The sequence below is a fragment of the Chanodichthys erythropterus genome, chromosome 8 (assembly GCF_024489055.1).
Source record: "Chanodichthys erythropterus isolate Z2021 chromosome 8, ASM2448905v1, whole genome shotgun sequence".
NCBI classification, from domain to species: Eukaryota; Metazoa; Chordata; class Actinopteri; order Cypriniformes; family Xenocyprididae; genus Chanodichthys; species Chanodichthys erythropterus.
The window spans coordinates 8,713,635-8,736,102 of record NC_090228.1 but is presented as its reverse complement, the minus strand read 5'-3'; the positions used below and the strand labels follow the sequence as shown (position 1 = coordinate 8,736,102).

The window sequence follows — 22,468 nt, the reverse complement described above, 5'->3', positions numbered from 1 at the left end:
AACTTTCAAAGCCACACAAACCGATAAAAAAAGGAAGAAAAGTACTGGCCATTGGAACATTGCTAATTAAACTATGGTCAAGTCAAGCTAATAATGAACAGGCTGGGTTTGTGTAGTGTTTGGGTACATGTTTACCTCTTTAAAACCTGTTGAATGGTCCTCAAATGGTTCAGGTTCAGCCACTGCACCCCTCCAGCAACCAGCACTGTCTGAGGTGAGTTCTCCAGGGGTTGTGACCTGTCCCGGTGGAAGTGGTTTCAAAGAAAATGTTAAAGATCAACACCACATCCTGAAAACATAATCAAAAGTCCTCGGTATTGAAGTCACAACGGGGGGGTGTTAGTAGTTATATAAAATATATTTAATATATAAGATAATATAGTGAATATATTTAGTGAAATGCTACCCTCTAGAGTTAATTGTTCAAATGAGCTAACATGCTGTGGACACTAAATGACATGACTGTGGTATATGTAATGTTACGTGAGATATTATTCTCAAGCCGTTTTATTGATGCCTTTCCACAGTTGAAACACTGGTTGACAGATTACATGTAAACACATCTATGCATAGATAATCTCTTCTTCTGCGCTTTTTCCTGTTGTGGTGAGTAGCAAACAATATTGCATTACCGCACACGCCCCCTTCTGGATTAGAGTGTGAATCACTCTATTCGTCGTCTGACTGCATGCACCGAAACAGGATGTCCGTAGCGTATTGTTCAGGACAAATTCATGTACTGTTACACCTCTAGTAAATATGTACTTCATTTTCTACCACTGAAACAAAACTAAATCCTGCTTATTAATTTCATTTTGCAAAAATAAAATGTGGCAGATCATTCAAGCAGCTCCCAAAACATGTCCCTAACAGATGCACACTAAAACACACTCAAATACAAACCCAAAATCACATCTGTGCTGCATATCCCACCCTTCTGCCCACATCAGTAGCTGTGTGAGATCAACAGTGTGCTGAGCCAGCAGCGGTTACCGTCCTTGCTGAGATATTCTGATTTGACACACAGCCTCCCAACCACATACAGCCCACATCCCACCATCAAACACGCTGCCAAAGTCATTTAGTGTGTTAACAAGGCCTTTGCCACTTTAGACAGACACCAAACCCGCACATTCACAACTTAATGGGTGTAATCCACAGCCACATGGATACAAACATCCTCCGGCGTGCACATACACACACAGACCTTTCTAGAAGCTGCTGCAGAGCTCTTTGGAAGGTGGGTCTCTGGGACTTTGGCAGCCAAAATTGTGGGTAGTAGGAGTAGCTGACAATAGTTCGACCCTGGTTTAGGTTGTGGTAGACAATGGTGTCGTGGGCCTTGTCCCAGTCTTCCAGAGTGGTGTTCACCCTCTCCATCAGGTAGTACATCATCCCTCGATTGGTGGAGTCACCGATAAACAGGACCTGAGGGAAAACATGCATGTATACGTCAGATGTTGTAAATGGTTTCTTAAACCCAGATATTGTCAAAAATTAGGCTACACAATACACGCAATCCTCCATTTAAAAGGCACAAGATGGTCTTTGTGTATTATTAAACACCATATTCTTCCAAAAGGTTTTCCAAAACATATTAGCGAAGTTACCAAATTATTATTCTGCTGTTCATGGGATCTCAACATGGCTGCCTCCAAGAGCGGTCCACCCAGTGTTGGGTAAGTTGGTTAATTAGATTACTATAAAAATTACTCTCTCTAAAAAGTACTACTACTAATTATATTTTCTAAATCCCATATCATCTCGACCAGGGTTTGATGTTAAATCTACTATTGTTTTATACAGAATTGTTCTAAAGTCTATAAAGTATTTAATGCACTTACATAAGAAGTAACTGTAATTAAATTACAGAAAAATTAAGTAATCCCTTACTTTACTTTTCATTAATTGATACCAAAACATTTCTTTTGTTGTAAAATCAACTTAGATGTGGTTCAGATAACATAATATTTTGAGTTTCTGTTCATTAAATCAATCGCCTTCATTGTATTAACTCAAATGCTTAAATTTCAGTTAACTCAATTTTAAGGAAACCATGTAACTAACTTCAAGTTAAACCAACAATTATTTTTTACAGTGCAATAATTAATCACTTATTAATGTATTACACCTAACACTGCGTAAAATAAAACGTTTTTTTCTAAACCACTGATTTTAGTCTCTTTATCACATGTAAGCATATATAATTCAAAACACATTTGTCCAAAATACTACTAACTTCTTTTTTCAGGAAGCTTCTACAAACCCGATTCCAAAAAAGTTGGGACACTATACAAATTGTGAATAAAAAAGGAATGCAATAATTTACAAATCTCACAATTCACAATAGAACATAGATAGGACACAATCCACCGTGACATTCACTGTTGCCGGCTAAAACTCTATAGGTCAAAAAAGAAGCCATATCTAAACATGATCCAGAAGCACAGGTGTTTTCTCTGGGCCAAGGCTCATTTAAAATGGACTGTGGCAAAGTGGAAAACTGTTCTGTGGTCAGACGAATCAAAATTTGAGGTTATTTTTGGAAAACTGGGATGCCATGTCATTCGGACTAAAGAGGGCAAGGACAACCCAAGTTGTTATCAGCGCTCAGTTCAGAAGCCTGCATCTCTGATGGTATGGGGTTGCATGAGTGCATGTGGCATGGGCAGCTTACACATCTGGAATGGCACCATCAATGCTGAAAGGTATATCCAAGTTCTAGAACAACATATGCTCCCATCCAGACATCGTCTCTTTCAGGGAAGACCTTGCATTTTCCAACATGACAATGCCAGACCACATACTGCATCAATTACAACATCATGGCTGCGTAGAAGAAGGATCCGGGTACTGAAATGGCCAGCCTGCAGTCCAGATCTTTCACCCATTGAAAAAATTTGGCGCATCATAAAGAGGAAGATGCGACAAAGAAGACCTAAGACAGTTGAGCAACTAGAAGCCTGTATTAGACAAACTTGAGCAACTTGTCTCCTCAGTCCCCAGACGTTTGCAGACTGTTATAAAAAGAAGAGGGGATTCCACACAGTAGTAAACATAGCCTTGTCCCAACTTTGAGATGTGTTGATGCCATGAAGTTTAAAATCAACTTATTTTCCCCTTAAAATGATACATTTTCTCAGTTTAAACATTTGATATGTCATCTATGTTGTATTCTGAATAAATTATTGAAATTTGAAACTTCCACATCATTGCATTCTATTTTTATTCACAATTTGTACAGTGTCCCAACTTTTTTGGAATTGGGTTTTTAGTATAAGTAAGTACATTTTTAAAATGAATACTGCATATTTAAAGAATTAGACTGGAATCAATGATATCAATTCAAAGATTTCAAATCATTGAAAGGAAAGTCAAAAAAGGAACTAAAGCAAAATATTACACAATGGATGCTAAATAAATACATAAATATGACCTTTTAAATAATTAAAAGGTCCCATGTGAGCGCCAGACTGCAGACAACACCAATGTGAGGAAATTAATTAACAATTGTGTCATTATAAGGGTAAAAATTACAATATGCTCTGCTGAGATCATAGTCGCCATGAAGTACTTCACAAGAGTCTAATAAGCTTGGATGTTCATCTGTGTGCGCGCTTTTGGCAATGAAGTTGGCAGGAATACCAGTTTAAATCACAAGATCTCAGGGAGCGGGCATTGGCTGACACTGTGGTCTGCAGACATGCTCACAAGATTAAGGACTAATACTTTCAGCAAGAAGTCAGAAGTTACACTCGTGTTGTTCCAAACCTGTATTTTTTCCCCTCTGGTGTAAAACAAAAGAAAAGATTTTTGAAAAATCACTTGTGGTATACCACATCAGTGTCCAGGGGCTGTAAATAAAATAAATTATACATAAAAAAAAATAATATAAATAGACTGTGTGTGTGAGTTTTTAAATATACTCTTTTTTACAATGTGTTTTGTACAGGTAAAAAGTAACAGCATACAATTTGAAATGACACTGTGAACTCCAAACGACGCACAGGGGTGTCTTGAGACTGTAGAACATGAAACAAATTCATGAGTATAACTCTAGACCTTGACAATCTAAAGCTCTTTTATTTGAAACAATCTTTCCTTAAGAGTCGCTCTTTTCCTGTTGGATGGGCTCACAGTCAGAAGGTTGTGGTTTGTCTGTAGTGAGAGCTTGGGCCCTTGTGTAATGTGGCCATTTGTTTGTGTCAGATCTGATCTTGTGAGTCTTAAATCGAGAAAAGGTGAAAAGAGTCATGCTGTGAAGATGAGCGCTGAGGGAGTGTTTGAAGCAGGAACAGACTGTAGGTTTGGCACACAGCTCTGAAAACTCCTGCTGGGCTTCAGGCAATAATTTAAAAACAACCCAAAACACAGGAGGTGTGCAGATCACATTAAGATAAAAAAATAAAAAATGGAAAATAATAAAATTAGCTGCAAACATGAGTATATGGTTTTCTTTTCCAGATTCCTTTTCTCTCTTCTTTCCAAAGGAATTAACAGCATACTTATCTGTGCATATATAAAAGCAGCAGTGTAATTGAATCATGTGGTTGCTGTGAGCTCAGCACCTGCTGTTAATCTCTGATCAACAGCTGTTCGCTGCCACTGGAACTTCAATGCTATTTGAGCTGCCTGACTTCCACATTCATTTATTCATCTGTACTGTGTATACACACGTATGGCAAAGCTGTCAGCTGCAAATTAACCAGTGAAATGCATTTTAACATCAAGTGCAAGGAAGAACGCAAGTTCAAACAGTTGATTGACACTGAGTACTGGTAACACATTAAAACTTCCATTAGCAAGTCATTAAAATACATTTGGACAGTTACACTACTGTTCAAAAGTTTGGGGTCAGTAAGATTTTTTTTTTTAATCAAAAATGACATTTATAATGTTAGAAAAGATTTCTATTTCAAATAAATGCTGTTCTTTTAAACTTTCTATTCATCCTGAAAAAAAATATATCATGGTTTCCACAGAACAGCACTGATTTTTCAGCATTGATAATAATAAGAAATGCTTATTGAGCAGCACATCAGCATATTAGAATGATTTCTGAAGGATCATGTGACACTGAAGACTGAAGTAATGATGCCGAAAATGCAGCTTTGCCTCTACAGGAATATATATTATATTTTAAAAGTATATTAAAACAGAAAATAGTCATTTTAAATTGAAATATTATTTTACAATATTACTGTTTTTAATCAAATAATGGCATTGGTGAGAATAAAAGAGACTTCTTTCAAAAACACACAAAAAAAGACTGACTGACAGCAATGCTGAATAGTAGTGTAAGTTATAATCTATTAATCACTGTTTGTTAAAGTTACTATGGAAAAATGTATATTAGGTCGTATGCTGTTTTTGGTTCTTGGTTCCTCACCTTCCGGTTCATCAAGCAGGTTTGCAACTGAGGTTGGTCCAGCAAGGGGTGATAACAGCTGTCGGGTTGCCAGGCAACTTCTCTCCAATCACAAGTCCTGTTATCTGAACAGCTCAGGCAAGGGACGACCCAACGACCTGATAGAGATGTAAAATATTCTTTATAGTGCACTATACTAAATTTCTATGACAACATCTACTAAAATTACAGTGTTCACATGTGATTCACAGTGGAGGGAATCTCAGTGAAGTTTTGAATTCTTCTACAGCTGTATATCAAAAGTTCAACCATGAAACACTGAATCAGGAGGGAAACTTTGCAGTTAGATTACTTCATCATGCCAGGTACAGTTTCTATACATCGCATAGTTTTCTCATTAATTGCTCTTTTTCATTAGACCATATTATATATATTATATATATATATATATATATAGAATTTCATAGTAATTTACTTGGAAATTACCTTCTGTATTGTCATTGCCTTCTGTATTGTTGTGCATTTGATAAAAATTTAATCTTTGTGAAGTGATTTTACTTCAACGTCTCAGATTCTCAAATTTATGAAAGCTTGTTTCTGTCATGAAATAAAAATAAAAAATGTAATAGTGACTTTTTATCTCAAAATTCTGACTTTATGACATGCATTTCTGACTTTTTTCACTATTGCAAGTTTATATCTCACAATTCTGACTTTTTTTCCTCAGAACTGCTTAATATAACTTCAGAATTGTGAGTTATAAAGTCAGAATTGCAAGTTTACGCAATTCTGACCATTTTAGGTTTAAATCTCACAATTCTGTCACAAATCTCACTTTATAACTTGCAATTGCATGTTAAAAAGTCAATTGCAAGATATAAACATTTCTGAGAAAAAAATGTGAGAATTGCGAGTTAATATCAATTCTGACTTTATAAGACGCAATTGCAAGTTTATATCACAATTCTGAGAGAAAAAAGCTAAAAAGAATTGTGAGTTAAGAAGTCAGAATTGTGAGATAAAAAAGTCACAATTACCCTTATTAATTTTTTTTTTATTATTTAGTGGCGGAAACAAGCTTCCATACGAATTAGATGGGTTCACACACACAAACAAACAAAGTTTATCACTCCATCTCAAACAGTTAGTGAAAGTAGTTCCACATTGTCTTTGATGCGCTACCCTGCTGAGGATGGTCTTTTTACTTTTATAGCACTGGCTGAAACCTCCTCTGAACTCTAACCTGGTGGCTTTAAATCTAAAAGGCCTAGCAGCTGAACATACGCTCACTGAAGAGGGACAACTCACTCAACCACTCAAACCTGTATGAAGTGATTATTTTCCCCCAGTGATAATTTTCCCCCATAAAGTCTGAGGCCCTAGCCTTATAATTGAGCAATGACTCAACACAGGCAATGAATCAGTGCATTATCACACTGTAAAAGCAGATACATAAATTACCAAACTCTGAGTTCACTAGCAAACCTTTCCCATCCTCTAGTGGAGCAGTTAATAAACTGTGAACTTCATGCTAATACAGCCAAACACATGATGAACTACTTTGCAACTGAAATGTGGTTTTAGGGCCAACATCTTCATTCACACCAGAAGAAATATAGGCGGAAAATGTATCATCTGTCCACATAACAGAAAATCTGCGACAACCAGTTTGACTTTATGAGTTACCTTATATGAAATAACAGGACTGTAAATCTTACAGCAAGTTTCAGATTCAAATTTCAGATACTTTACTACAAGTCCATGATCAAAACCTGGAAGAAACCTACCAGGTTCATCTCCTGAGAGGCAAGGCTGAGGCGAGACCTGGGCCTCTCCTGAACCTGGAAAGGGCTCCAAACCGCAGGGCTGATCTGGTCTGACCACAAGGCCACAATCCTGCTCAGATACAGTGGAAAAAGAAAGAGAAACAGGTGAGTTTTGAGTCTGGAAAGATATTCTGAGATGCTGGTTGCACTCTTGTGTTAAAAATTTAAGCACTCAAGACAATAAAATTGCCCTTTGATGGATAAAGATTGAGTTGTTGTGAAGTTTCCATAGCTTTCTTCACCCTAGCTTTCCCCCTTCGCTTTCATGTGTTCGCATACACGAGGTTCCTCATGGACAAATTAAAGCAGGCGCGCCGCCTGACGCCTGCCCTGCGGCCTTGGCCCTTGTTATGGGTCAAGGGTCAAACAAACCTAACAGGCTAAATGACAACTACTCTGCCGACCCCCGAAGTCCCTCACGGGAGCCATCGGGTCTGGCTCGACTTCAGAAGACCGGCTCTCCGTTGACTCTTTTGCTTGCCCCCTTCCTTAACACTTTGCACAGGGGCTTCTCAAAGCCACGTAACATTCCCCAAGTTCCTGCCGCTGGTCTCGACAAAGTGCCACAAGACAACTTAACAGGGATTTTCTTGTTCGTACCTGCACACAGTGTGTGCGTGCAAACACGAGCGGGCTTTTGATTCTGAGCAGCCCAGCATAAATCAGACGGTTCATCCGAGCCTGGCGGAAACCGCCTAGCGCTTTATGCATTGGAGCCGGCAAAAAGTTAGCATCCCTTCGGAAAGGAAAATGCATGTAATTAATTCACATTCGGAGGGCAAAGAAACATGAAAGAACAAAAACCCTTCATTTTATCTCTCTCATCTGTCATTTTTCCATTCCCTGGAGAAGAAAATTATGGAATAAAGAGTTTCATCCAAGGTCAGGTACTCTCAGGTTCTTCTCAAGCTCAGATCAGAGCTTGGCTTCTGTCTTTATATCACCAGAGAATAATGAATCTAGAGCATCTGGTTAATGAGGATTTCACAAAACCAGTATGGATGAAAGGAACACGAGGGACTGGGGAATATACAAAAAACGAGAACGATTTAAAGTTGATGAAAGGGAATTTCACAGAATTTATTCATTCTCTTAAGTCATTTTGCAGGTTTTGTGAAACTCTTTGGTGGTATTTCATACTTAGAGAGTCCTAACTCTTCGAATTAAAATGTGTGTGCACCATTTATCTTTCAGACACTAATACTTCAGATTTAGGGTTAGTGGGATTATTATTCTATACAATTTTGCCATGTGTGCATGTTTTTTCAGTGTGTGAACATTTAAAGGGTTAGTTTACCCATCATTGAACGGATATGTTCATTTTAAAATAAAAATTAACAAGCCATCCTAGGTATATATGACTTTCTTCTTTCTGATGAACACAATCAGAGTTATATTAATAAATATCCAAGCTTTAAAATTGCAGTGAACGGGACCAACGGGTATGAAGCTCAAGAAAGTGCATCCATCCACATCAGTTAAGCTGTTGTTGTAAGCTGGATACAGAAGGCGTAGGATGTAGCGTAAGTGTTTGAACTGCGAGAGGCGTTACACTTTCTTTGTAAGTTGAATACGGAAGGCGTATGGCGGAAGCTAGATATTTTACTTTATAACTTGATAAATATGGATATTTTTCTTACATAAACGCATCGTTTAGCTTCAAACCCAGAGTCTGTTTATGATGGATGGAAGCACTTTCTCCAGCTTCATACTCGTTGGTCCCGTTCACTGCCATTATAAAGCTTGGATGTGTCAGGATATTTATTAATATAACTCAGACTGTGTTCATCAGAAAGAAGAAAGTCATATACACCCAGGATGGCTTAAGGGTGAGTAAAGCTTGGGGTAAATTTCATTTTAAAGTGAACTAATCCTTTAAAGGGTTAGTCCAGAAAGTTAATAAAAACATCATCAAAGTAATCCACGTGACATCAGTGGGTTAGTTAGAAGTTTTTGAAGCATTGAAAATACATTTTGGTGCAGAAATAACAAAAACTACGACTTTATTCAGCATTGTATTCTCTTGAATTTAATTGATTCCAATGAATCGATTCCATTGAATCCTTTAATCTGTCGCCGTTGGTAATGCACTTTTACGTCATTGTTTTTGGGGATAAGGACATCCGTGGCATGCACACTTATGCACCATTTTAAAAAATATAGCAATACCAAAATACAAACGAAGCTCGGGCGCACAAGATAACACGTCAGCAGCGTCTTACGTCAGCAGCGTCACTGCGGAGTCATGAACCCGGATTGACAACAGACCCGGAAGAGAATACGATGCTGAATAAAGTTGTCGTTTTTGTTATTTTTGGACCAAAATGTATTTTCGATGCTTCAAAAACTTCTAACTAACCCACTGATGTCACATGGACTACTTTGATGATGTTTTTATTACCTTTCTGGACATGGACAGTATACCGTACTTATACTTTCAATGGAGGGACAGAAAGCTCTCGGACTAAATCTAAAATATCTTAAACTGTGTTCTGAAGATGAACGGAGGTCTTACGGGTTTGGAACGACATGAGGGTGGGTCATTAATGACATAATTTTCATTTTTGGGTGAACTAACCCTTTAATTATTCACCTTCATGTCATTCCAAACTCATAAGACCTTAGTTCATCTTTGGACCACAAATTAAGATATTTATTTTCGATAAAAAAAAAAACGAAAGCTGTTTACAGCAATTTAATTACCACTTTTCTGGCCCAGAAAGGTACTAAAGACATTGTTAAAATAGTCCACGTGACTGCAGTGGTTCAACCTTAAATGTTATGAAGCGACCAGAATACTTTTTGTGCGCAAAAACAAAACAAAAATTATTTCGTTCTGGCTCAGTATTTCATGGACTATTTTAACAATGTCTTTACTACCTTTCTGGGCCTGGAAAGAGGCAATTAAATTGCTGTCTAGGGGTTAGAGAGTTCTCAGTTTCCATCAAAAATATCTTAATTTGTGTTCCACAGATGAACAAAGGTCTGACAGGTTTGGAACAACACGAGGGTGAATAATTAATGACAGAATTTTAATTTTTGGGTGAACTATCCCTTTAAGTTCTGAAAGCTTGTCTGAGCCATCCGTGTTGGTTACAGGGTGCAGCGACCAACAGAAACAGCAGTGTAATCTCCGCTGATCAAAGTGAATAACCCACGCTGATAGAAAAGCCAGGATTATTGCCGTACATCAGACCGTACTCTCAGCTGCCAACACGGTCAAGTCTCTGCCTTACTACCAGCTCTCACAAACCCTTTCAGATTCCACAAGAACCCTCTGCTTAGCTTTTATCTTTAAAAGTTTGTTTCAAGTGAGAGTCTTAAGCCCTCTGAGAGGAAGGACACACACTTAAGAGGGCTGTTTTAATAAGCCGCAACTGGAGACAAAGCCCTCAGCTGTAGTGCAATGAAAGACATAAAAATTTACAAGCAGGAGATTAGCAGCTTTCTGTTGAGGATCAAACATGTAAAACCATTCCAGTAGGATCAAGTGTCTCGCTCTGTATTGGATTGAGCAATGAAACGAAAAATAAAAATAAAATAAAGTTACTGTTTATCTAACAATTTGGGGCCATTTTATTCATTAGTAGCATAAATAACATCATGATGATATCAAAATGACAGTGTACACCTTTAAAAGCTCTCCTCAAATGTAACCTTTTCCTCTCTTGGCCTGAAAATAAGGTGAAATAACCATGATATTTTGTCAGATGGGAACTTGATTAGACAGATGTTGTATTACAGGTCAGTGTGAGAGTGCCCAACCAACAAAGAGACTTAGAAGTGGCAGATAAGCTGATGCATTTGAGGCATGCTTTCTTCAACACTAATCAATGCAAAAACGAAAGTGTAATTAAACCGGCTGCATTGTGAGAAGAGCCGTATAGATGTCCCATCTGCTCAGTGAAATACAGCCTTTGTTATGAAAGCCTGCAAGTGGCTTTACTGAGAGTGTTTAATGTAATCCTGTGGATTGTGGATTGTAATCCTATATAGAACTGTCATGCTGTCAGCCAATCCCTCACACTATAAGACAAGCTATTGGGCTTCTTTTCAATTAGGAGGGTGAAAACAGAAGCAGCATATGCAGCAGGCATCAAAAAGTTTGATTTGAAAGAATATAAAAGAGGTATTCGGACTGAATCCTTTAATCGGCTAAGAGAACAGAAAGAGAGGTTTTATTTAGAGTAACTTCAAAAGTTAAAGTCTAGCATTCGCATTTAGCAAGTGAAAGATAACGGACTATGAGGGAGAATATTCTGGATGAAGGAATAAGAAAAGAGAAGGAATAAAAATAAAATTTGTATACATCTTTATAATTTAATCTGCTTTTGAAGATTAAAGCATCAGTTTTACATTCCCCAAAATTAGCTCTTTACAAACCATAATAGATAAAGTGGTTTACTGTATTAATAAAATTTAAACAGCAAAAAATGTTTTGTTAAAATAAAATAAAATAGCATTTCCTCAGTAAATGATTCAGTGGCTTGATCCATTGTTGCCTGGTAGTTCATAGGACAAGGAGACATATTCTAAGCGGAAGCAGGAAGCAATTTGATATACTTCATATTCACAGTATATGTTTGTCAAACTGTTTCAGGCTCTGTTCTGAAGTTCTTAGTCTCCAAACATAATTACGCCGATAAACATATACGAACACAAACACATGGATGCAATCAACCGCAACAGGTCCAAGCCAAAAACCTCATATAAGCTTTTGGAAAACAGTATAGACGTGCTCTTATAAGGTCAGGTTATCTAAAGAGGAGCTTTACTCCACATCTGGTCTCTGTTTTCATATAGTAGATCTCTATTACTGCTGAATGCAGAGCTACTGCCAGCAATACACTAAACACGCAACAAACATGCAAACTTGAGACAAATCTGAGGCAACATAAGACAGGAGGATGTCAATCAAATGCTATAAAGTGCAGAATATGCAATACTTCCATTCGCAAACAGCCGTAGTGTTTCCCTGCAAACCTCTGATGACCCATTTCATATTGGTCAAAGATCCAATGCCACTGCTAATAATGAATAAGTCTGTATCTGATATGAGATCAGTGGATTTTGCTAATACAAACCACATGAGTACACACACAAACACACAGTAAATCTAATTACTGATATTTGCAGCGATCTTCCGAATACTTATTTGATATGCTCACTGTAAATACTTTCCAGGCCAGGTTGAGATGCAGGGTTCAAGGGTGCATGACCTCTGATTGCATCAGCAGTTAGTGTCATCTGTTCTGGGGGGTCAGATCAAAGCTCACAAGGTTTGGAGTTCACGTGTTTGAATACTGCCGTCGCCGGTTTGGTTTTTTTCCAAATCATACTGAAGTGGTGTTCGACAGCTGCAGTTCTGACAAATTTGAGCTGTAATGGAAGATGACAGATGGAATCCGGTGTCAAGTCGAGCTTTATTAAAGGATCTAAGCAATCAAAATATCATCTACCGAAAATACAAGACAAGGATGCAATGAGAAGACAGAAAATTCCGTATCTCTTTCTTTCCTTTCTGTGTCTGTCATAAATGATGGCAGGACAAGTCTTGGGATTGGGGCCAATTGAACCATTTTTAAAAAATTTTCCTTCAAAGCTTCAACTAATACAAATCTACCGGCTACCAGAGAGATTTTAGTGTTTAAAACATGAGTCGGAATGCTGAATTTGTACGTCGTTTAACCTGTAGGGCAACCTGCAGCAACACTTTAAAAGCTGCCCATAAATATATAAAATGCAAAATACTACTATAAAATAATACAACTATAATATGAAAAAGAAACCTTATTATTATTAAGCTATTTTTTTATAAAATGTATTATTATTCATAACAACAACAAAGAAATATAAAACATTATTATTCATTAGTTTTTATAATAATAATAATGATAATAATAATAATATTTAATAAATAATGAATAATAATGTTTATATTTCTATGTTATTATTATGAATAATAATACATTTTATAAAAAAAATAGCTTAATAATAATTATATATTTTTTAATTAATTACTTAAATACACCGAGTCATGACATTTAATCTGTATACTACTGAAATGCAGTGTTTTAATTGTTTGCTCTCACTGAGTTTGTGGTCTCCCTTGTCATCCGTTTCTCTCTTACCCTCTTTTTCTCTTTCTCAGGCTAAACATGGCATCAGATAAGCATTTACTAATTACAGTGAGGAAATGAACAGAAGTCAAAGCTGCCAGTCTCATCTTTTCAGAACACACACACTAACTTCCTCTGTAACACAATACAGCCCTGTACCACCTGTGATACACAGTCATGGCCCCCATTTCCCCTCCAAACACACACACAGGCATTAAAGAAAGTCAAAAGCACACGGCTTGGCTTTAATCAAGTGATCCTCCAGTCCTGTTAGCTGCAGAGGTAAAAAGAGTCAGTTGGACACAGACACACACTCACAGCTGCTCTTACTTCACTGATCTGTCTCTCGGTAGGAGAGCTGAAAAACGAAAACAGGCAACAGAGTTATTCAGAAACGTAAGTGTGAGATTTAACGGCGGGAAATTTCCAGTCCTTGAAGACAAATTGGACTAAGGTCAAAAATGTTGCATCTTTACTTTGGCCAGAATGAATCACCGCCAAAGCAGATCTTTCTTTAACTGGCTGGGGCTAGAAGGTCTGTAATACTTAACATGTCTGTTAGCATTCCCATTCATCTCAATGGCAGGGCTTTCGTAGAATTCATCCATGCATGATATTATATATATATATATATATATTTTTTTTTTTTTTTATACAATTACTCTACTATATAAATATCTCGAGGCATACACTACCGTTCAAAATTTTAGGGTCTGTAAGATTTTTAATTTTTTTTTTTAAAGGAGTCTCTTATGCTCACCAAGGCTACATTTATTTGATCAAAAATATTTCTGTGATGCAAAGCTGAATTTTTTGTATAATTACTCCATATTCAATGTAACATGATCCTTCAGAAATCATTCTAACATGCTGATTTGCTGATAATGAATTAATGTTTGGTAACACTTTATTTTAATAGTCCAGTTTAGACATTTACTAACTATAATTAACTTTGCATCTACATGTCAACTAACTCTTATTAGAATATTAGTAGACTGTCTGTTTAATATCTGCTAGCAGTTTATTTTGATGGTCCCTCAACAAACATTCTACTGACTACTTAAAGGGTTAGTTCACCCAAAAATGATAATTCTGTCATTAATTACTCACCCTCATGCCGTTCCACACCCGTAAGACCTTTGTTAATCTTCGAAACGCAAATTAAGATATTTTAGTTGAAATCTGATAGTTCCGTGAGGCCTTCATAGGGAGCAATGACATTTCCTCTCTCAAGATCCATTAATGTTCTAAAAACATATTTAAATCAGTTCATGTGAGTACAGTTGTTCAATATTAATATTATAAAGCGACGAAAATATTTTGGGTGCACCAAAAAAACAAAATAACAACTTATTAAGTGATGGCCGATTTCAAAACACTGCTTCAGGAAGCAATGAAATCAGTGTATCGAATTATGATTCAGATGACGTGACTTTGGCCAAAGTCCCTTTAAGACAAGTCATTTCACTCGGCGGCCATCTTTGAAACGCCTCTCGGGCATCCTGGGCATCATGCCCTATCTCTTTGAATGGGGAAACATCAAATTCTCCAAAACTGTTCGCCAACCTTACGATTCAATTTCATATTTGAAATCACCAATGAAATCTAACAACAACCGGCTGATAGATTTAGTTTCTAAATGCTCGAATCATGACAAAAAAACTGTATTTTTCAGGCTGGATCAAGTTAATGCGCATGCGCAGACCTAAATGCGCGTCTCTTCGGAGGCGCGCGTCTGACTGTTTCTATAGAAACCGGTGATTCTGATTCTAACGGCCTCTGAAGTGACGCGAGACTTTACCAGTCGGCGATTGGCTCTTATTTAGAAGGCGGGACTTATTCCGCCATATTGCCCATTACACTTTCTCCCATTCAAAACTATACGAGTGACACGTCTTGTGTTATTCTTTAGTCTTTGCTTTGGCGCTCCGAACAGCAGATTCGATACACTGATTAATTTATGATCCGAGGCCTCACGGAGCCATCAGATTTCAACTAAAATATCTTAATTTGCGTTCTGAAGATTAATGAAGGTCTTAAGGGTGTGGATCGGCATGAGGGTAAGTAATAAAGGGAATTCTGTCATTTAGGTAAAAAATGAAGTAACTTTGCAAGTACATGTCAACTTATTCAACTAACCCCATAACCTAACTGTCTTCTAATGCTCTACTAATGAGAGTTAGTTGACATGTAATTGCAAATTAATGAGTTACGTATAGTTAGTAGAATGTCTAAAGTGGGCAAGAAAAAATAAATATGAAAAAAACAATGTAGTCAACACTGTGTAATCCATGACAGCACAAAATTTGACTGACGCATAGTAAAGCCTACTGACCGTGCTAATAGTGAACTGCCAGCGGTTTTGTTATTGTGAAATAATTGGGTCCTGGACCACAAAAACACAAGGCAGAGCAGGAAGTCAACTTCTGAGTGAGACTGGCAAACAGCTTTTAGCTGGATCCCTTCTTTAACACGGACTGATTAAGAGCAGAACGGATACATTTACTCATTTCTCTGGTACAAGTGAGCTGATTAGGTACAAAGCAAAAAGTGGGCTGTGGCCAGACCGCAGAACCGTTCAATGAAAACCAGCAGTCAGGTCCAAAAGTTACCATATGGTTTTTCTGTTATAATGCAGGATCTTTGGGGAATGTTTCTCAGACTCTAAACCAGTTTCCCCATCTTGCTTGTTTCTGGTACCAGACTTCTACTGCTCACCAAGAGACCGTATTTGGACACTTAAAGGAATAATTCACCCAAAAATGAAAGTCATCCCATAATTTACTCCTCCTCAAGCCATCCTAGGTATACATGACTATCTTCTCTCAGACAAACACATTCAGAGTTAAATTTAGAAATATTCGGGCACTTCCAAGCTTTATAATCACAGTGAATGGCGCTCAAAATTTTGAAGGCCAAAAAAACTACATCAATCCATCATAAAGGTAATCTACACAGCTCCAGAGGGTTAATAAAGGCCTTCTGAAGCGAAGCGATGGGGTTTTGTAAGAAAAATATACATATTTAAAACTTAATAATCTATAATAACCAGCTTCCGGCAAACAAGTCGACTTACATAAGAAGAGTAAACTCTGACCTCTTCACTACTATTATAAAGCTTGGAAGAGCCAGGATATTTTTAAATATAATTCCGATTGGGTTAATCTGGAAGAAGATATACACCTAGAATGGCTTGAGGCTGAGTAAATCATGGGATAATTTTTATTTTTGGTGAATTATCCCTTTAAGACACACTTAAATGTGTCTGAAAGCCGAAGCATTTGATAATAAAACATTAATCCAAGAGGCATCTGCAAAGAAGTGATGCTACAGCTTTTTTCAGTGCTAACCTGACTTTTCTGAGCCACCTTTGCATTGACTTTTAACTAACTGGTGTCGTAGTGATTTTTAGCAGATGTATGAAGTCAGTTCCCCTCATGGTTACACAGGTGTGTAACAAAAACAGACAATGCTGGCAACGCAAGTGTAAAAAAGCATTTCCTTTCACTTTAATTTAAAAGCCCTGACTCAGCGATCAGATACCAGATGTAAAATTACCAAACAGAGAGGAGGCTTGTTTTCTGATTCATCCCTGGCCCAAAATCTAGCTATTTTCCTCTCTCACACACAGAAGTCAGGAGTAACATGCAGCACACATTAAAACACCATAATTTTGGAGAAGTGCACTGGTGGGAGTGGGAGAGAATGCATGCGCATTCACTGTCCAGTACCCCGCTCTGACCCAGACGGTGCCGTAAGAGCTTAATCCATGTGTGAGTGGGTCTGATCTGACAGACTTCAAAAGCAGAGCTCCCGATCACGCGCGCATGTAGACTGCTACATAATCTCTTAGATTCCACTCAGGATCCCGATGGAGCAAATAAAGGCCTCGAGACCCACTGTGAGAGCCTGAGCTGGAGAGAGTGAAAAAAATAAAAAGGTTTTAGTGTGCGAGAGGGAAAGAGAGAGATGAAAGGTGCGGGTGGGTGGGTTCAGGAGGTCTCTCCTGCCTCTCTCCATACATCCACCTCCATCAATCATCCCAATCAAACCCTTCTGTCATCACCTGATTGAAACTCAAGACCAACAATGCAGAAGAAAAAACTCAAGGATGAAGGATTAGCAAAAGAGCAAGTTTGTTCTAAGAGTATAGGATTAGAAAGACATAGCAAGTGTTTTACTTTTGTGAAACAGGATATTCAGTGAGAATCCTCAAAATAAAATAATATATATGGATCATGCACACTAATAGCTGGGCCACACCTCAGGATTCTGCAAGTATTTAAAAAAAATTTATAAAATAAAATAAGATAAAATAAATAAATAAATAAAGTAATAAAGAAATAGCCTTGAATACACAATTGAGAATTACTAGATATAAAATGGTAACAAAATCTGCATTTGAAATGAATAAAAAAAAAAAAAAATTAAAAATAAAATACAAAATAAATGTAAAAATGAATATAATATAATATAAAATAAATAAATAGGAATTTATTCATTTGGTTTATTATGGAAGCTTGTTTCCGCCACGGAATAAAACAATTTAAACAGTAATTACAACTTTATCTTACAATTCTGAATTTTTTTTGCTCACAATTACGAGTTACAATGTCAGAAGTGTGTGATATAAAGTCGTAATTGCATGTTAGAATTACGAATCTGACATTTTTCTTGCAATTGCGAGTTTATGTATATAACAATTCTGACTTTATAACATGCAATTTGCACTTCATATAACACAATTCTGACATTATAACTCGCAATTGTGAAAAAAAGTCTGAATTGCGAGATGTAAACTCACAATTATGAGAAAAAAAACGAGATGTAAACTCACAATTGTGAGGTAAAGTCACAATTCCATAGATTACAAATAATAAAATATATATATATATATTTATATATATATTTTATATATATAATTTTCCATTTAGAATAATGCGTATGGATCCCAGGACAAATTTTATCCCTTAAGAACATTTACTATAGCAGCCATAGTTTCAGCCAAAAGAGTTAAGACAGTTATTGTTACTACAATAAAACAACCACTGTTATCAGTATAATTGATGTAAATCTTTGTCATTTTAATGTAATTGGCAGATACCATAGCTAGCAAGGTAAATAAAAAGTGAAACATCACTTGAATTTAGTCAAGTCGCATATGACAAACAGCTTTTTGTGTCCATCAGACAAAAATCCAAAATGTCTTTCCCTAATCAGATCTGCAAGAAAACAGCTGCATCTTATTAAAATTGTGTGAATGTGGCACACTGTGTCAAATTGGCATTTCCCCTTGCTGGTGCTAATTCAGTCCATCACTAATAAGGCCAATGAAGTTTGTCATTGTGGCCATTCGCTCGCTGTGATGAGCTAGCCAGTGCCAGATGTGCGTGAACAGACTGCAGGTAGCAAGCTCATAGCTCTCTGATGGGCAAACAGAGGCAGTTTTCTGTATGAAATAGGATTGAGGCTCCTCGTGAAGGATCCTCCAAGCTGCCGCACTTCAAAGCAGGATTAAAAGCTCCTGACAATGCGAGGAAATGAGCACTTTACTCCATATCGCCATACCGACCAGCAAGTTATGTGGAATGAGCATAGATTCTTTGAGTTTTTAAGTGAAAAGGACAGCATCACATTAGCAGGTAAACTGCTGGTCAGACAGTATCTGTCAGAAACAAGATGAACAAGTATAAAAATACCAGTACAAGCACATCACAAAGAAGCCTAGGAAATCATCCATGCCTCATTAACTGTTCCTTCAGTCTCTTTACAGCTGGTATTAAGATCAGTTTCGGATGATCTGTTTATAAGTGGACAGCACTAAAGACTATTTTAAATGTGGTTTAAAATGTTTCGTGACTGAATCTTAGGTCAAAGGTAGCTGAAAACACGTTACCACCATGTATTAATAGTGCAAGTGATAACCTTGACTTTAAACTTTTAAAACTGCTTTTTGAAGCATTCACACTTTCACATATTTTCACCTGGTGGACAAAAAAAAAAAGGTTAGAAAACCAAATCTACAGCTCAACACGTCTGGAACGAATTAACAGCTCCTTTGGTATTACTGCAGGATTCTGCAAGTATTTGAACAAAACAAAACAAATCAAACCAAAACCAAACCAAACCAAACCAAAAACAAAAAACAAAATGCAAATGCAGAGCAAGGTGAAAAGATTAACAAGACAGACTAACCCACTATAGCTCCTTTGGGTTTTTTGAGAGTATTTAGAGAAAAACGTCTATGTTCATGTTCACTGGCACCACTACAATAGTGCTGCATAATTGTCTTTGGTGTGTTTGTTTTCACTACACGATGAAAGCAGGTGTTCACACAGAAATAAAGGAAGACTGAGGAGGAACATGCATGTATGAGAGTCAATACATTGATGCAACCCTTGGTGGGTGGGAGTAATAACTGTTTGCATACCTGCCATCCTGCCTGTGTCATCTTCAACTAATTAAAAATCAAATTGCCCCAACAATCAGGCAACATTCTGCATTAGCCCGACAATACAGTGGCCAGAGACACTCGAGAGGACTTCAAAGCCCAGCAGGGTGAATGGAGCTTGTGTTTGGAAGGGGGTGCTGGTGGTCCTCAACCCCCCACGCCCAGTTTACAGACATCCAGCTATGACCATCATGGTACTCTCACTGACCCATTGAGGTGAAGGGGGAAGAAATGAGAGAAAAACATGAAAAGAGAACAGATGATAGAGCATTTGGTAGAGGAAAAGAGGCCAGGTGGTTTTGGGGAGTTAGTTAAATGGACTGAAGCAACACATTCACATACTGAAAATTCAGTTACCAGAGCTTAAAGTCAAGATTTACAGATTATGACACAGATAACATGCAGAAAAGTAAACTTATTTTTTAAATAAATACTTAAATTTTGTTGTATATAATATATTTATATAAATAATTATACAATTTAGACTACCATTCAAAAGTTTTGGGTCAGTAAGATTTTAATAAAACTTTTGAACTGTCTTATTAATTAAACAATTTATTCAGTATCTCCTTTAAGGAAAAGTACGAAAGAGGATTAGGGCCAAGCAATAATAAAAAAATAAAACCATCTCGAGATTAAAGTTGTTAAATTTCGAGAAAAAAGTTGAGATAAAATGTTGAGAATAAACTCATTAAATTACGAGAAAAAAAACTAATTATATTTCGAGAAAAAAGTCGAGATAAAATGTTGAGAATAAACTTGTTAAATTACGAGAAAAAAACTCGTAAATTGAGAAAAAAGTCGAGATAAAATGTTGAGAATAAACTCGTTAAATTACGAGAAAAAAGTTGAGAAAATGTTGAGAATAAAGTCATTAAATTACAAGAACATATTCGTTAAATTATGAGAAAAATGTTAAATTTCGAGAACAAATTCGTTAAATTACAAATTTGTTCTCATAATTTAACGAATTTGTTCTCGTAATTTAACGAGTTTTTTCTCGTAATTTAATGACTTTTTTCTCAACATTTTATCTTGAATTTTTTTCTTGAAATTTAACAAGTTTTTTCTCGTAATTTAATGAGTTTATTCTCAACATTTTATTTCGACTTTTTTTTCGAAATTTAAAGAGTTTTTTCTTGAAATTTAACAACTTTAATCTCGAGATGGTTTTATTTTTTATTATTGCTTAGCCCTAATCCTATTCCGTAGAAAAGAAAAAAAAAAAAAAAACAGGTTGAAATACAATATAAAAACATAAGTATATAGATGAGTGTTATTGTTTCCTATAATCACCAGATATGAATAGGTGATATTTTACCTGGTGAGCCATAATGATTATTGAATTCCTCCATATAAAGAGACCACAAATGACAAATTCTCTGCAAAGAACATTTCATTTCAATGTCTTATACTGATGAGAGAGATTCAAACTACATGATTGTATGTTCAAACCTAAATAATTAACACCTAAATCATATAAATGTGCTTTCATAATCAAACATAACTCTACATCCCTACTGAAGACTGAAATTTTAAACAACCCTTTACTGGTTTTCTCTTCATCCTTAAGTTGAAGTCAGACAAATCATGGTTTTTAAAAAAAGCATTCATCAGATTGTCCAACACTTGCCAGTTTCCCTACAGAAAGAATCTCACTCCTAACAGACCATTACATTCTTTAGCACCTCATTGGTTTTATAAGCCATACAGCATTGAAAAGTTCATACCATTTTAAAAAGACCTCATCTGTATATTTACAGTGCCAAGGTGACACAGAATACGTCCCTTCTCCTAATTACCGACTCCATAAACCCAGAAGACTCCATACACACACCAGTGTGCCAAACACACTGTGGTACACTTCTCAGCAGGAGTGGGCTTTAGGAAGCAGGGGTCAGTTAACTAATGACAACACCAGACGAAGGCCCTCAATATCCACAGAAGGAACAAGAGACAGACAAACTCACTTAATTGCCTCAGAATGGAGAAAATGAAGTAACAATCCACCATACCAAAACAGCCGAGGCTCATGTTTCAGGGAAAAGATTCTCAGAAGCTTTCAAGATTCAAATATGGATTCAAAAACATCATAAAGATGGTCCATTCCACTTGTATGGGATATTTCAAGTCTTCTGAATAATTTGGAAGACAAGGTCAAGAACTTAATAGTATAGATCACACAAAAATAAAAATTGTGGTATTATTTACTCCTATTATACCCATATTTCTCCAAACCTATATGGCTCTCTTTCTTCTTCAGAACACAAAAGATGATATCTTACAGTAAAAGAAAAATTGAATCCCATTGACTTTTATTATATGTACAACAACAAAATAAGACTGGGGTTGGTGATGAGTAAATGATTTCCATTTTTTGAGTGAAATTTTCCTTTACTGGTCCAATCACATTTGCTAATCTAATTGCTTTGGCATCAGAGAGTCAAAAAAAGGGGTGATTGTTTGACTTCGCAGAGCTTTGATGGATGCTGAGGGATGTAATGGCTAACAGAGAGCGCGTTGAGAGGGAGGGCAGATGGTGGACGTGGATGTCGACATGCTGTAGCTTCAAAAGAATTCCTGTGAGCTGCCACCTTGCCTCCCCTGTCCTTTCTGTGCTAATGTTTTCCACAGTAATCCACCTAAAGCAGGATAAAGAGACATTCTGAATGTCTGAATATGAATGTCTTCGCAGTTGTGTCAC

The 22,468-nt window shown here is 36.7% G+C and overlaps 1 protein-coding gene across 1 annotated transcript in view; it reads right to left on the bottom strand.

The window, feature by feature from the left end:
• The window catches only part of cped1 (cadherin-like and PC-esterase domain containing 1), a 111,223-nt gene that overhangs the window by 5,495 nt on the left and 83,260 nt on the right, over positions 1 to 22,468 (bottom strand). Inside the window, exons 15-18 of the mRNA XM_067391733.1 lie at positions 7,156 to 7,264; positions 5,390 to 5,526; positions 1,208 to 1,428; positions 136 to 237 (exon numbers count right to left, since the gene is read on the bottom strand). Of these exons, the coding sequence (XP_067247834.1) occupies positions 136 to 237; positions 1,208 to 1,428; positions 5,390 to 5,526; positions 7,156 to 7,264 (569 nt within the window). The remainder of the gene's footprint in view (positions 1 to 135; positions 238 to 1,207; positions 1,429 to 5,389; positions 5,527 to 7,155; positions 7,265 to 22,468) is intronic.